At 49.2% G+C, this 14,637-nt stretch overlaps 1 protein-coding gene across 6 annotated transcripts in view; it reads right to left on the bottom strand.

The window, feature by feature from the left end:
* ST7L (suppression of tumorigenicity 7 like) overlaps window positions 1-14,637 on the bottom strand; it is a 219,620-nt gene that overhangs the window by 117,795 nt on the left and 87,188 nt on the right. Inside the window, exon 15 of one of the 6 annotated variants that reach the window (XM_080648959.1) lies at window positions 5,748-6,276. The exons of the other annotated variants lie outside the window; for them this stretch is intronic. Within the exon in view, the coding sequence (XP_080505085.1) occupies window positions 6,196-6,276 (81 nt within the window). The 3' untranslated portion in view covers window positions 5,748-6,195. Of the gene's footprint in view, window positions 1-5,747; window positions 6,277-14,637 lie in introns of those variants that run through there. 6 annotated transcript variants of the gene reach the window in all.

The raw sequence follows: 14,637 nt of genomic DNA, 5'->3' as shown, positions 1-14,637 counted from the left end.
CAACAACACGGGAGACACCAGATCCCCTTAAGGAATGAAGGGTTTGTTTCCCTAGCTGTGGGGAATACTGACAGTGAACATCGCTCGGCCTAAGCCCCTTGTGGGAATTGCCTGAACTGAAAAATCATTCTGACCAAGGTCACATCTCCTTCCATGGGCAGTTCATGTCCAAAGACTGGCTGGTGTGGAGTATAAAGACCTGGCCCCTTGTCCCTAATCAAGGGATCTCGGAAGGGTCTTCCCAGCTTCAAACCCCCCAGTAGGATTGGCTGAACCACAACTCAACTTTCTCTTCCCCTCTTTTCCTCCCCCGCCCTCCACGTGGATCCCAATGGTACTTAGTCCCTGGTAAACCTCCTGCCTCGGCCTCCATCTCCACTTCTCTGTTCCTTTGGTCATGATCAAGTCTAAAGGAGGGTGCACACACGCTGGGTAAGTTATTTGGTACCAAACTCTCAACAGGTATTTTATTGATGTTACTTCACTTAGTCACCACAAGTCCTAAGAGAGGCAGGCATTCCTACTTGGCCCAAAGGGTAAGGAAGGCTTCCGGGGGCACAGGAAATGGCCCGAGGTCCTGCAGCAGAGCCGGACTGACTCAGTGGCGCCACTGGAATTCATCCAACTGACCTTCAAGTCCACTCCCTCCCACTGGCCATACTGTAGCCCAAACTATGGAAAAATACATCTGGGAGTCTAGAATGTTAGCTCCTTGTCAGCCGGACACCTCAGTAAGAATCCCCTCGTTAGCTAGCTAGCTTTTGAGACTTTCACCAGAAGCAGGACACTGAGGATCCAGTTCGGTGGGGAGGAAGGAGGGGGATGGTTGGAGCAAGAAGGAAGTTTAGAGACCCTTCATTTTAGCTCCCACATTACCGATGAGAATGAGCCCAGAAGGGCCAGGTTGCTCGGCCAAGCTGACATGGCTGGCTCGCGGCCGAGCTCAGTCTGACTCCCTTGCTTCCTTGCTTCCGCTGCAGCCTCCCGCACCTCCCTGCGCCGTCCTGGGACCAGGAATTGCGGCCTCAGCCCTCCGGCTCTCCTCCCTCTCACCTGATTCTCTCCAATGTCTGGGCACCAATCTTGCTCACCTGAGCTGCCCCAGATTCCAACCCTGCCCTCTGTCCACTGGCCTCGGGCTGTATGCCGGACTTATTGCCACAAAAATCCTGCCCTCATACCTCTGAACTGGTTTGACAGCTGAGGCGCGACTGGAGGGGAGGATGGTGGAGTGTCTACTCCCAGGCTGTGCCTCGTCTGTCCCGCAGCGGCTCTGCCAAGCACTTACTCATAAGACAACCTTTGCTGCTCGGGTGTGGACAGGGAGTCACTAAGCCATGAGCATCCATCCCCAGTCTGACCAGCCACACCTGCCTGTGTGGGGGAGACACTCCCTGTCCTGGCGCGAACACAGCTCTCCCCAAAGGGCCTTTCATTCTCCAAACATTCGCCCTTCTCCCTTCTCTGTAGTGCCCACCCTCCCACGCCCCTCCTCCCCAGCCCACCCAGCCCAAATCAAAGCCTTCCGGGACTGTTTGGCCTCAGAGCAGACAGGGTGTCCTCGGGTGATAGGGTGGTTTGGGGTGGTGACCACAGCACACAGGCTCCTTCTTCATCCCCAGTGAGTTTCCCCTCCCCTGAGTCCTGGTGAGTCAACACCACAGGGCCACACACAAGGCTCCTATTCAGGGCTCACTTTCCTCCGGCTCTAACTCGGATCTTGGCATCTCTCTCCCTCTCATTTCTATGTGGGCCTTATTCTCTCCCTGGGAAAGCTCTGCCCCCTGCCCTGGGCCTCCTCTCTCCCCCCGGGCCCCCTCCCACACACACACCCTCATTCCTCATCCATACCTTCTAGAGTTCGCAGTAGCAGCTGGACACAAACACACAGGAGGGAGGACAGCACAGAACTGAGAAATAATCAAATCCTCATTCCCGTGGTTTCCGGCCGGCGTTCGTTGCTGCTGGCTCTGCAGACCCCTGAGCTATGTTGAGAAGGACACCCCACACTCCCACTTATGTGCCTGCCCATCATTTAGCCAGCATTTTTATTGACTCATGTTACGGGCAAACTTTAGGGGGAAGAAGTTTGGCAGCTGTGACATCTCAGGGCAGTGCCGGGAAGGATGCAGCAGGTGCCCCAAAGGAGTGATGGGACCCCCAAGTGCCTAGAAGTTCAGCAGGACAGGGAGAGCTCTGGGTCTAGAGACAACGATTTAAATAAGCCGAGGGAAGGATGCTGACTTGCGTGGACAGGGGTATGTGTACGCTCTCTGTACCCGGGACATGGGGATCCAAAAGGGGGACAAGCAAGAAAGTAGGTCAGAACGGGAGCTTTGCCATTCTATGTGGCCTTGGGCAAGTCAGCCTCCGCTAGCCTCCATTTCAGCCCCAGGGGCAGGAGGGTGTGAAACGATTTGCTGCCTTCGGGGAAAGAAAGGCACAGCGATGAGGGCTGCCGAAGTGAGACGCTGTAGTCCCTGCTTCCGAAAGCTGAGTTGCTTGCGCCCCCTGGTGTTTCTGTTCCTGTAATTCTCTCTGCACCGAGGTACGGCCACACCACATCCCACTTCAGAGACGCTGGAGTGGGCAGAGATGTGTCCCCTCCTCAGGAGTCCCCTCCCCATGTCGAGGCGCTGCCACTTCCCCGATGGCAAAGGATGGAGCAAAGCCACAGTCCCTGCCTCACACATGGATGGGGGTCCAAACCAGTGAGAGGGAACCCACAGCAACAATGTAACAGGGTTGTTGTGAGCCTTAAATGAGCAAATAGACTTCAGACTAGTGAGGGCACAAGCAAGCCCTCAGCAAGTGATAGCAACTACAATTATGTAATTGCTGGAACAATGACAGACACGTAGGAGGTGCTCATAACTATTTGTTAAGCGGGTCAGGAGGAGCCTACCAGCATGTATTTATTGTTTATTCACCTGCCCGTTTAATTATGCTTCCAAGGTGTCGCGCTCCTCCTCTACCGTCTTTGCTGGAAAACAAACCAAACAAAACAAACCTTAAGGGATCGAGAGCCGGCACCCTCTGGGAGGAAAAGGGAGATTTCATCCATTCAGACACCCACACAACAGCTCCCACTAGGCGCCACTCCCTGACGGAGGCCCTGGGGCAGAGAGATAAGTAAGTTACAGCCCTTTAGGGGCCGTAGGTGCGGGTGGGGGAGACAAACACAAAACATGGTGTCATGTGTCCAGTGCCGACTCTAAGAAATATGGGAACAAGCCGCAGCATTACAGTCAGGAATGGTGGAGTCAGGGATGGTCTCACAGAGGAAGTGACATTTGTCCTGGTCCTGAAGGGTAGATCTCCCACGTGAAGAAGAGCAGGGCATTCCAGGTAATAAGAACAACATATGCAATGCACAGAGCTGCCAGGTGAGAAGTCTGGGTTGGCGTGTGGGCCTGGAGAAGTAGCTGGGAACAGAAAGGGCGTGGTCTGTCCAGGGGATCACGGGGACTCTCTTCGGTGGACCACTAGGAGCCCGAACTGAGGAAGCATCGGGAGCAGAGGCAGATGTACCATGATGTTTAAGCTTCAAGGACCATTCCTGGCACAGCTTCTCCCAATCCTGAAGGCCCCCAGCAATGTGTTCATATTTTTTCTAAAGTTTCCTAAAGTAAGATGTCTTAACGGCAATCAGTTAAGACTGCTGGCTCTTTGTACTCTGACTTATCCTATGTCACACCATGTTGGGTGGCCTTGGAGTGGCAGCCACAGCATGTAGGGAATTCAACTAAAGGTAAGTTGAATAAGAAACTATTTTTGAGGGCAATGTATTTTTGTAGTTTGCAGTCACTCCATGTACAGGTGAGCTTTTGCTAGTCATCCCAGGGCAGGAATGCCTTCACCTGTCCTCATGCTGCCTCACTCTGCACAGTGACATAAAGAAGCAACACTGAGGTTATATTGCTATAAATATATCTTAGAGGCACTGCAAGTTTTTTAATTAAAACGTTTTAAATATATGGAGCCAGAGCTAGCTGGTCCTAGAAAATGGTTCGATATTATATGTGTAAAATTATAAATGGGCAATTGGTTTCTCATCAATGCCTTGTCAAAAGAAAATGTGTGTCTTGTCAGGAAAATAGCCAATAATTCAGTATACACAATTATAAATGTACCATAAATATGAAGATGTAATCAAAGTGTATGGCGTCAAAAGAGATGGGTTTTCTTTTTTTAGTTTTAGAGAATTCTGCTTCTGACCAAGATGACATATCAGGGGCTGGATTTAGTCTCCCACCTAAAACAACTAAACACTGAGCAAAATATATTAAACAACCATTTTCAAGACCTTGGCTCTCGGGGGAAAAACGGACAGAGATAGGAAACAAACAATGTGAGCTCTCTGGTTGCCCAGAAGTGAAGAGGAATCAAAGCATAGCCTGGCAACTCCCTAGATTGAGGAGCTGAAGCTGGGACTTGGGAGGGGAGAGTCCTGGAGACAAGAGAACGATAATGAGACCTCCAGGGATTTCCAGGTGCTTCCTCTGGAGTCTTCATCTGAGTAGTAACCAACATGTGCCCATGAGGAAACTGACCAATGAGAGGACCACTTAAAGGAGTAGAGGGAGTAACACTGAGAGCTCACATGGGGCTGGGAGTGGTTTCTGTTCTCACCAGGCAGAATGACAACTCTCACAATTCGTGGGAGATTGGGTAGAGTACTCAGAGGGTTTTGTCTCCATGATGGACCAAAGTTAGCTCTGGACTAAATTCTTCTCTGCTCCCACCCAAAAAATAATAAAGGAAGACTCAAGAGGATCAAACTTTTTCAAATAACGGCATCCTAGAACAAAGCTCAAGAATTTGTATAGCCGAAACCGGTTTGGCTCAGCGGATAGAGCGTCAGCCTGCGGACTGAAAGGTCCCAGGTTCGATTCCGGTCAAGGGCATGTACCTTGGCTGCGGGCACATCCCCAGTGGGGGGTGTGCAGGAGGCAGCTGATCGATGTTTCTCTCTCATCGATGTTTCTAGCTTTCTATCCCTCTCCCTTCCTCTCTGTAAAAATATCAATAAAATATATAAAAAAAAAAAAAAGAATTTGTATAGAAAAACAAAAACATTTGTACCCAACAAATTAAAATTCACAAAATCCAGCACACAACCAAAAATTACCAGGCATTGCAAAGAAACAGAAAAATATAGTCCTGGAAAATAATCAATCAATATAAAATTAACCCAAAATGACACAATGGTATAATTCGTAGACAATTCTATTAAAACAGCTATTATAATTGTATTCCATATGTTCAGGGAGATAGAGAAAATATTGAATTAACTAGAGACATGAAGAATATAGAAAAGACCCAAATCAAACTTCTAGAGATGAAAACCACATTATCTCAAGGTAAAAAAACACACACACAAAAAAAACCCACCACATTGGGTGGTTTTAATAGCAGATTACACACTATGGGAGAAATTGTTAAACTTGAAAAAAACAATAAAAATTATCTATAGTGGCCCTGACCGGTTTGGCTCAGTGGATAGAGCGTCGGCCTGCGGACTTAAGGGTCCCGGGTTCGATTCCAGTCAAGGGCATGTACCTTGGTTGCGGGCTCATCCCCAGTGGGGGGTGTGCAGGAGGCAGCTGATAGATGTTTCTCTTTCATCGATGTTTCTAACTCTCTATCCCTCTCCTGTCCTCTCTGTAAAAAATCAATAAAATATATTTTTTAAAAAATTATCTATAGTGAAACATAGCATGTAAAAAAAAGATTTTTTTTTTAACAATGAACAGAGTATCAGTGGTCTTTGAGACAAAATCAATTGACCTAATGTAAGTTTAATCAGAGTCACTAATAGCCAAATTTTGATCACTGATAGCCAAATTTTTCCTAATTTTAAGAAAATGAGAAACCAACAGATACAAAAATGTCAATGAACCCTAAGCATGAGAAACATGAAGGAAACTACACCAAGGAAAATTATAAATTATTTAAAGCCAGTGATAAAGAGAAAGCCTTCAAAACAGCCAGATGGAAAAGACCATATTGTGTACAGATGAACAAGGATAAGAATAACAGCAGACTTCTCATTGGTGACATTACAACCTTGAAGACGTTTGAGCTATAACCTTAGAGTACCAAGGAAAAATCTGTCAACCTAGAATTTGATACCTTGTGAAAATACCTTTCAAAAATAAAGATTTTTCTCAAACATACACTAGCCGAAGGAACTCATCTCCAGCAGACTTGCAGCACAAGAAATGTGAAAGTGTATACTTCAGCCAAAAGGATAATGATTCCAGAAAACTGGATCTATACAAAGGAATGAAGAGCACAAAATATGTAACTATTTGGATAAGTATAAAAGATTATTCTTTTCGTCTTTAAATCTCTTTAAAAATGCATCCAAATATACTGTGGGATTTATAACATATGAAGAAATAAGATGTTTGACAACAATAACACACAGGCTGAGAAATGGAAGTGTACCATAGTAAGACGCTTACACTATACATGGATCAGTATATTGTATGAACATAGACCACAGTAAGTTAAATATGTATACTACAATCCCTAAAGCAAGCAAACCCTCCCACTCAAAAAAAAGTCCAATAAGGTATCAAAAGATATAAAAATGGAATCATGAATAATATTCAATCCAAAATGAAGGAAAAGAAGGAAAAGGGGAGCAAAGAACAGAGGATTGAAAACTAACCATCTCAATAATGACAAAATGCATGAGATCTAAATAACCCAATTAAAGGCAGAGATTGTCATATTGTATAAAAAAGTAAGACCCAAATATATGCTGCCTACAATAGATCCACTTTACATACAAAGACATCATAGGGTAAATTGTTATACAATATTCCAACCAAATGCAGGGGTATACATAACATATTTTAGTGCACACAGAACACTCACCGTGAGACTCACCATTAAAATTTCTAAATATTACATTTATAAGGATCTAAATTATACAAAGGATGTCCTCTGACTACAATGGAATTAAATCAGAAGTCAATGACAGAAATGTCTCTGGAGAATCTCCAAATATTTGGAAAAAAGCACAGTTTTAAATAACAATGAGTCAATGAAGAAATCAAAGGAGAAATTAGAAAATATTTTGATATGAATGCAAGTAAAAACACAGCTTATCAATATTTATGGAACAGAGATAAAGCAGTACTTAGGCAAACACAGGATGAAAATAGGCCATTAAATCTGGCAATTAGGAGACTTTTTGTGATGATACTGAGAACAATTCCAAATATACTTTTGAGTACTAAAACCAGATTATAGCAAACTGAGAAATAAACAGGAGTTAAGAACATTCAGATGGCTGCCTGCCTAGTGTGGCTCAGTGGTTAAGCGTCAACCTATGAATCAGGAGGTCACAGGTCGTTTCCCAGTCAGGGCACATGCCCGGGTTTCCGGCTTGATCCCCAGTAGGGGGCATGCAGGAGGTAGGTGATCAATGATTCTCTCCCATCATTGATGTTTCTATCTCTCTCTCCCTGTCCCTTCTTCTCTGAAATTTATATATATATATATATATATTTAAATAAATATATATATATATATATATATAATATTATATATATATATATATAATATTATATTTAAATAAATATATATATATATTTAAAGAGAGTATTCTTTGTTTCTCAAAGCCAAAAAAGAATTTTTTAAAAAAGAACATGCAGATGGAAAAATTTGGATTTCTCCTTAATAGAGAGAGAGTAGACTCTACTTTTAAGGAGTTTAGGTTAGGAAAGGACAAGGGAGGGTAACTAGCTTTGAAAAGTTTTGAGATAAAGTTTGAAAAAACAGAGTTTATCTTTAGACCAGGAGTAATTGGTTAATGGACTGAGAAATGTAAAAAATTCAGAGACAGGTTGGCCATTATATGGAAAAAAGAAAAGTCAGACCTTGATCCATACACAAAATACAATCTTGTTGGAATAAAAACAGAAGTATAAAATATAAAACTATAAAGCTAACAAAATATGTAAGGGAATATTTTGTGATTCTTGCATGAGGAAAAGACTTCTCAAATAAAACCCCAGAAGCACAAAACCATGGGGCAAAAATTGATAAGTCTGACTAAAGATTTATGGTCAATAAAGAACACAATAGATACAATTAACACACAGATTGTTTTTTTAATCCTCATTGGAGCATGTTTCCTATTGATTTTTTAGAGAGAGAGGAAGGGAGAGAAAGAGAGAGAAACATAGTTCACTTGTGCCACTACCAGGGATGGAACCCACAACCTAGGTATGTGCCCTGACCAGGAATCGAATCTGCAACATTTTGGTGTACAGGATAATGCTCTAACCAATTGAGCCACCCAGCCAGGACTTTTCATTTTTATTTTTATTTTTATTATTAGACTGGGGTTATGGGGAGGAAAAGCACAGAAGTGTCATTCTCATCACTTCGTATCAAGGGTGCTTGCCATCAACATGACTCATCACGGTTGATGTTGATCTTGATCGCCTGACGGAGGTTTGTCAGGCTTCCTCGCTGTAAATCTCGCTACTCTTACCTCCCCTCGCCCCATGCGCACACACACACACACACACACACACACACACACACACACACTATACCATGTTACGTTCTGTATGTAGTCTTTGGAAGAAAGTCACAACCTGTGGCCCACGTTAAGGAGTGGGCGTTACACTCCACCTCATTAAGGGTGAAGCAGCCACATACATTTTTTGAATTCTTCTGCAGGGGCGATGTGTCTTCTCCCCATAGATTTATTTACGCAATCATTTATTTATATCGGTATGGACTCACATATTTTATACTTTGGGTTATAATTTAAAACTACTTTATTTTGTTCAAATTGTCTAGTGTTGACCACTGGGGGTGCTTTCAGTTCACCCCTGTGTTCGTTTCCGTTTTTAATATGGGTAGATATAACCTACATAAACAAAAGCTCTTTGGGGTCCTTGATAATTTTTAAGAGTGTAAAGGGGTCCTGAGACCAAAAGGTTTGAGAGCCCTACCTGAGCCCAACCCCAGGTGTGGGCGTGGCTGTCCTGCAGGAAGGGGCCGCAGACAGGACAGAAGCAGAGGAGGCCACACTTCGTGCCCATAGGGACACACACCTCTCTGGGCCAAGCGCCGCTGAGGTTTTCGGGAGTCTGAAACGCACCTCACCCTGCCATGCCTTTCCAGAAAACGCCACTGCGGGGCGCACGGCCCCAGAGTGAGTCCTCCACCCGCGAGGCAGGACCCGCCGGCATCTGGGCTGCAGCCCGGCCTTTTCCTCCGCGGAGGAGCCCGGGTCCTGGCCAGACCTGCGCCGTCTCTACTCACTCCGGCTCGGTGGGCTCGCCCTCTGGGCCACGTCCGGCGCAGGTGCGGTGCCAGCGGAAAAGAGCGCTCCCGCGGCCAGCCGGGGCCGGGTGGGCGCACACCGAGGAGCCGGCCCGTTCTCCAGTCCCCGAAGGGCGCCCCGACGTCCTCCACCTGCCTGTCCCGGCCGAAAGCAGCGGGACAGCTCCCTGCTCCCCGCCCTCCCCTCGCTAGCCCGGCAGGCTGCGCCCTGCAGACCCTTTCTTATGCAAGCGCACGACACAGAGATAAATGGCTGCAGCTGGAGACCGGGCTAATTGATACAATAAGTTCTGTAATTGCCTCAGAAATAAGGTAATGATTTGGCAGAGGGAATACTTTGATCTTATCAGCCAGGAAAGATCTCTCTTTCCAAATGAAACTTCAGAGAGGGGCTGAAGGCCTCCAACTTGGAGTGTGAAGCGTAGAAACTGCCTTGCCCTCCCTCCAACCCCCCCAACCCTCTTCCCTGCCTGACACTCCAGGCTTTCCAAGAAGGGACGCAAGGACACGTCTCCCCCAAGGACTGGAGAATACGCGCATATGGGCCATGTGCTGTGTGCAGAAGGGGTGGGTTCTGGGTTGTTCAGAAACCGGGACGGCTCGAGTGATGTCTCCAGCTGTTGAGAGGCTGTGAAAAAGGAGATGGGGGTGGAGGGCAGACTGGAATTATGAAAAACCTGATTCTGCTCAAGTCTGATGAGGTTTCTTAGCCAGTGAGGGCTGCTCATTTGGGCTTTTCGGGCAGGAGGGTGGAACAGAGGGAGGAAAACCTTGGTCCTGCCTTCTCCAAGAAGCTGCACACACACACACACACACACACACACACGCACACACACACACACACACACACCCGAGCTCTGCACTGTGGGTGTCCCTGCCTGGCAGAGGCCCCAGCACAAAGAGGATTAGAGAGATGAGCTAATCTGGTTTGTATCCCAGACACGGCCCCAGAAAGGGACCTTGTCTACCCTGATGTTTAAGGCGTGAAGGAGTGAGCAGTCCTTTGGCGGCTGCTGGCTGACAGTATGAGACGCCTTCCCACTGGGGACCGGAGGATGACAGGTCCCTGACTGCAGGGACAAACTCAGGTAGCAGAGGAGCAGGGTGGGTGGGCTGTGCTACAAGAAATGAGAGAGGAAGAGGCCCCCACCGAGGGAACTAGACCTCCACCCTACCTGTTTCAACGGCGAGGAAACTGAGGCCAGGAGCTGGCCAGGAGCTAGAGTTGTGCAAACTGTGCCTGGCTGAGCTGGGGCGGGGGGTGGAGGGTGGGGCTCAGGTTTTCTGATTCCTTTCCATCTAGTGCACTTTGCACTGTGTTCCCGGGACTGCAGGGGATGGTGTGAGACAGGGGGCAAGAGAAAGAGAGAGACAGAGACAAAAGGAAGCAAAGATACACACCAAGAAAAATACAGAGGAACACAGACCCACAGACAGAGACTGAGAAAGCCACAGTCAGAAAAGAGGTGAAGGGAGAGATGGGGAGAATAAAAGACAAATGAGAAAGACAGCCAGACAGATTCATGCAGAGGGAAAGGTGGAGAGACAGGTACACACCAAGTGACAGGGAGAGGCAGAGACTGGGGAGACAGATTCAGACAGGAGGAAAGGCAGGCATAGACAGAGACAAATGAAGGCAGAGAGAGAGGAATAGACACAGAATGGCAGGAATATGACCCAGAGAAACACAGAGAGGAGACGTGGGGAGACTGAGAGGCAGAGTGAACCGAGGAAGGCAGGGTGGGAGGGAGGCAGATAGTGGGACTGTAGATTTTGGTCCACTAGAAGCAAACCTCGCTTCCAGACCATTCTGGGGCCCAGAACAGGTGGTGGGGAGAGAAAGCAAGCTCAATGCTTAGCGTATATGATACAGGCTGATTGGGAGAGGGGGGCTGGAGGCAAAGTGGGAACCACCACCCCTGGGGGTTAGGCTGGTCAGTGACCACCCAGGATCCCTGCAGCACGCCCACTGGCCTCACACAGAACCCGGGCCACCCGCCCAGGATGGCTGTCAGCCCGCCCACCGCCTGGCTCCAGTCTGATTACGGCCAAAGTGCTAAAAGGCTCCAGACCCCCCCAAGCCCCGCCCCATGGTCCCACCCCCCACGCTTCCCCTCCTCCTTCCCCTTCTCCCTCAGCCTCCTCTTTTCCTTTTACCCAGGTGCCCCTTGGGGGAGCAGTCTACCCCATTTGGTCACTGGCTGGGAGGAAGGGGGTCCCTGCCCTACCAAGCCCCCTTCCATGGTTTGGGACTGGATACTTCTTCCTTCAAAGCCCTCTTGGCCTGGCCTCTTTGAGACACGTTCCATGCCTCGCCTGGGAGCTCATAAATACCAAGAAGAGGTCGGTCAGCTATGTATAAAACGTAGATCCGCACCCCACCCCTTTAGAAGCCCCTGGGTTCTTTGCAAGCTCCCTTCTCTTCCCTAGACACCTGCACGGAGAGGCTGGGGAAGGAGAGACAGGGCAGGGGCTGGGCACGGGAAGGGGAAGCCCTGTGTGAAACTGGCCCCATTTCAAATGAGACTTGCCTCGGTTTGCTAAGAAATCTCAGGAAAGGCGGCTCAGGGCCCCTTGTGCAAGCAGCAGGCGCAGGAATTCCTTGACTCCCATCCAAACCTCCCCCCAGCCCCTTCTCAGCCTTTCTCTCTGCTCATTACCATCCACACCACCTCCCACCCACTGGGAAAGAGAGAAGGTCATCGCCAAAGGGGCCCAGGGAAGGGGGGGCCTCCTGGGGAGGGCAGGCCCTGTGGAGTAAGAACTGTTTACCCACATCTGAGCTCCTAGAGCTCACCTCCACTCCCCTCCAAGGGCCAGGAGAAACTCAAAATTGTCCAGTCCCACACAGCCGAGAGAATAGAATGGAAGATGAATCTTAAGTCTAAGTGGCCCCATGGGGAGCAGAGTATGGCGAGAGGGTGGAGGCTGTGATGCCACCTGGAGGAAGAAGGAAGGTCTGACTCTAAGGCTGGGTGGGCGCAGTCCTGCTGGAGACCCAGGGAGCCCGGGAGCCTGGGGGAGAGGGCGCCTGCATTCTCTTCCTGGTCTCTGCTGACAACTGCAGCATGAACGGGAACAGCTAAGCCTCGTGTGCCACCCTCAGATGGCTTTACTGTACTTGTCAGAAAACGACCTTTCACAACCTCGGTGTCGTTTAAATGTCCTGGTCAGTGCTGGGCACACAGCAGGTGCTCAATAAGTGCCTACACAATTCCATGCGGGACCCTCCAGACCAGAATGTGACTCCCAAATCAGTGGCTCTTTCCCCAGGCTCCCATTACGATGGATGGCGGCGTGGGGGTGGGGGTGGGAGGGAGGAGCAGGTCAGGCGCTAGCTGAGCCTCTGGCCTTGACCCTCTGCCTGGAAGCCCCACCACAGGCCCTTGCGTGAGGAGCTGAGCTCTCCAGTAGTGTCTAAGACCTTGAGCCTGGAAGTTTATTTTGAGATGTGAAACTCCAAAGTGGCAGATCCCAGAAAACCTCTTCTCTGGCTCCGTATTTGTTCTCTAGTTAAGTGGTTGAGAGTTGCTCTTGCAGTCAGCTGGCTCCTGCAACTGGGGTTCCTCCTGGGGAGCTGGGGGCTCGAGGGAAGGGGAAGAAGAAGAGGAAGGAGTGAAGCCCCATCCCGGATTGTCCACTCTGGGGCAGAGGTAGCCTGTGAGCCATGGGGAGGAGTCTTGTCCCCTCACCCACTTTCCTCCCTCTTGGAGTTGCTGTTTCGGGGCGGGGGGGGGGGGGCGCTCAGCTCATCAACATGCCTTAATAGCTGAGCATCTATGTTGTGCCAAGACACAGTCCCACTTGCCTATGAAGACAGCTGAAGCCAAGGAAAGGGCCTCATCCGTGAGTGTGGGGCCCATGTGGGTGAGTCCACCCAAGGTTAGGGCCGATGTGATCATCCGCAGCCCTCCGCCCTGCAACCTCAGGCCCATCTGCAGAAATAGACAACGGGGCCAGAGTCACACCCAGGCCTGAGCACCCAGCGGAGTCTGGGAGAGGCTGCTAGAGCGTGCTGACTGCTGCCCGGCATCAAGGTGGGGTTGGCTGGGAGCAGGTGAAAGGGTGGTCCAAGGGAAGGGGTGGGGCCGCTCTGCTCACCTGCTCCTGTCAGGAGAGCTCAGCCAAAGTCTGCTACTTTTTCTAGAGCCTCCCAGACTGAGAAAAAGGGCAGAAGGGCAGGGGAAGGGTCGGCTGGTTGATCTCTGTACGCAGTCCTCTCCCACTCCCACCCAACTTTCCACCTTCCCCCCAAAGGTGGGCACCTTCTACCCTGCACAGCACGGCCCACCCCTGCTCCCCACCTGGACTCCTCTTCTCCACTCTAGCCTCCTCTGCTCCAGCTGGCTGGCCCCTTCCAGCTCTGCATACCAGCGTCTGTGCTGGCTCTTTGGGATCCTCCTTCAAGCCTTTGAATGTTACCTTAAAGAGACCCACTGGATCACCCTCGGTACAACTCTATTTTTTCCTACTATGGCTTTCCTACACACTATACTATGTTTTACTTATGATGTTTCCTGTTTGTTGTCTATCTTCTCCCAGTAAACAGTAAACTCCATGAGGGCAGAAATTGTTTTGCTTTGTTCACTGATGTGTCCTTGGTGCTGAGCATCTGGCACGTGGTATGGAACAAGTATTTGTTGAATGGATGAATGCACTCGGTCCCCTGACGCAGCAAGTGAGTGAGAGGAGTAAGAAGTGGGGAGAAGGGATGAAGGTCCCTCTGAGCCCTTCTCCCCCAGCTCAGCTTCTGGGATGTCTGTGGCCAGCTGCGCCCTGTCCGCTCACACTCAGGCGTCTCTAACACCCCCCAACCAAGAACTGACAGTGAGTTTGGGGTTGAGGGGGGGTGAGCAATTCCCAGCGCGTTGTTTACACCAAGGCTTTATAGTTTAGATAAATCAAGGGGAGAGGCACGAAAGACACCTGGAAATGAGGGGCGAGGCGGGAGAAACTGAGGCCGGAACAGGGGTTGGGGCCAGATCCCAGACGAACTCTCAAAGTTGGAAACCCTGGGTTTTAAAGGCCACTCTGCCCCCAGAGACTCTACCTGCGGGCCTGGGAAGTGCGGGGCTGGGCGGGGTGGGAGATGTGTATGGGGAGGGGGTTTGAAGGGGACAGGATATATATATATATATATATATGTGTGTGTGTGTGTGTGTGTGTGTGTGTGTGTGTGTGTGTGTGTGTGTGTGTGTGTAGGTGTTGGGGGAGAGGTGCGTGTGGGGCGGGGTGGGAGGAGTGGGGGTGGGGGATGTGAAGAGTCACTTTCAGCAGTCAACACCTCCCACCCCTTCCCGATTTGCCACGCCCCCAGGC

This window comes from Plecotus auritus (genome assembly GCF_963455305.1).
Source record: "Plecotus auritus genome assembly, chromosome: 12".
Classification (NCBI taxonomy): Eukaryota; Metazoa; Chordata; class Mammalia; order Chiroptera; family Vespertilionidae; genus Plecotus; species Plecotus auritus.
The sequence above is the reverse complement of the archived record's forward strand: the minus strand, read 5'-3'. Positions and strand labels throughout refer to the sequence as shown.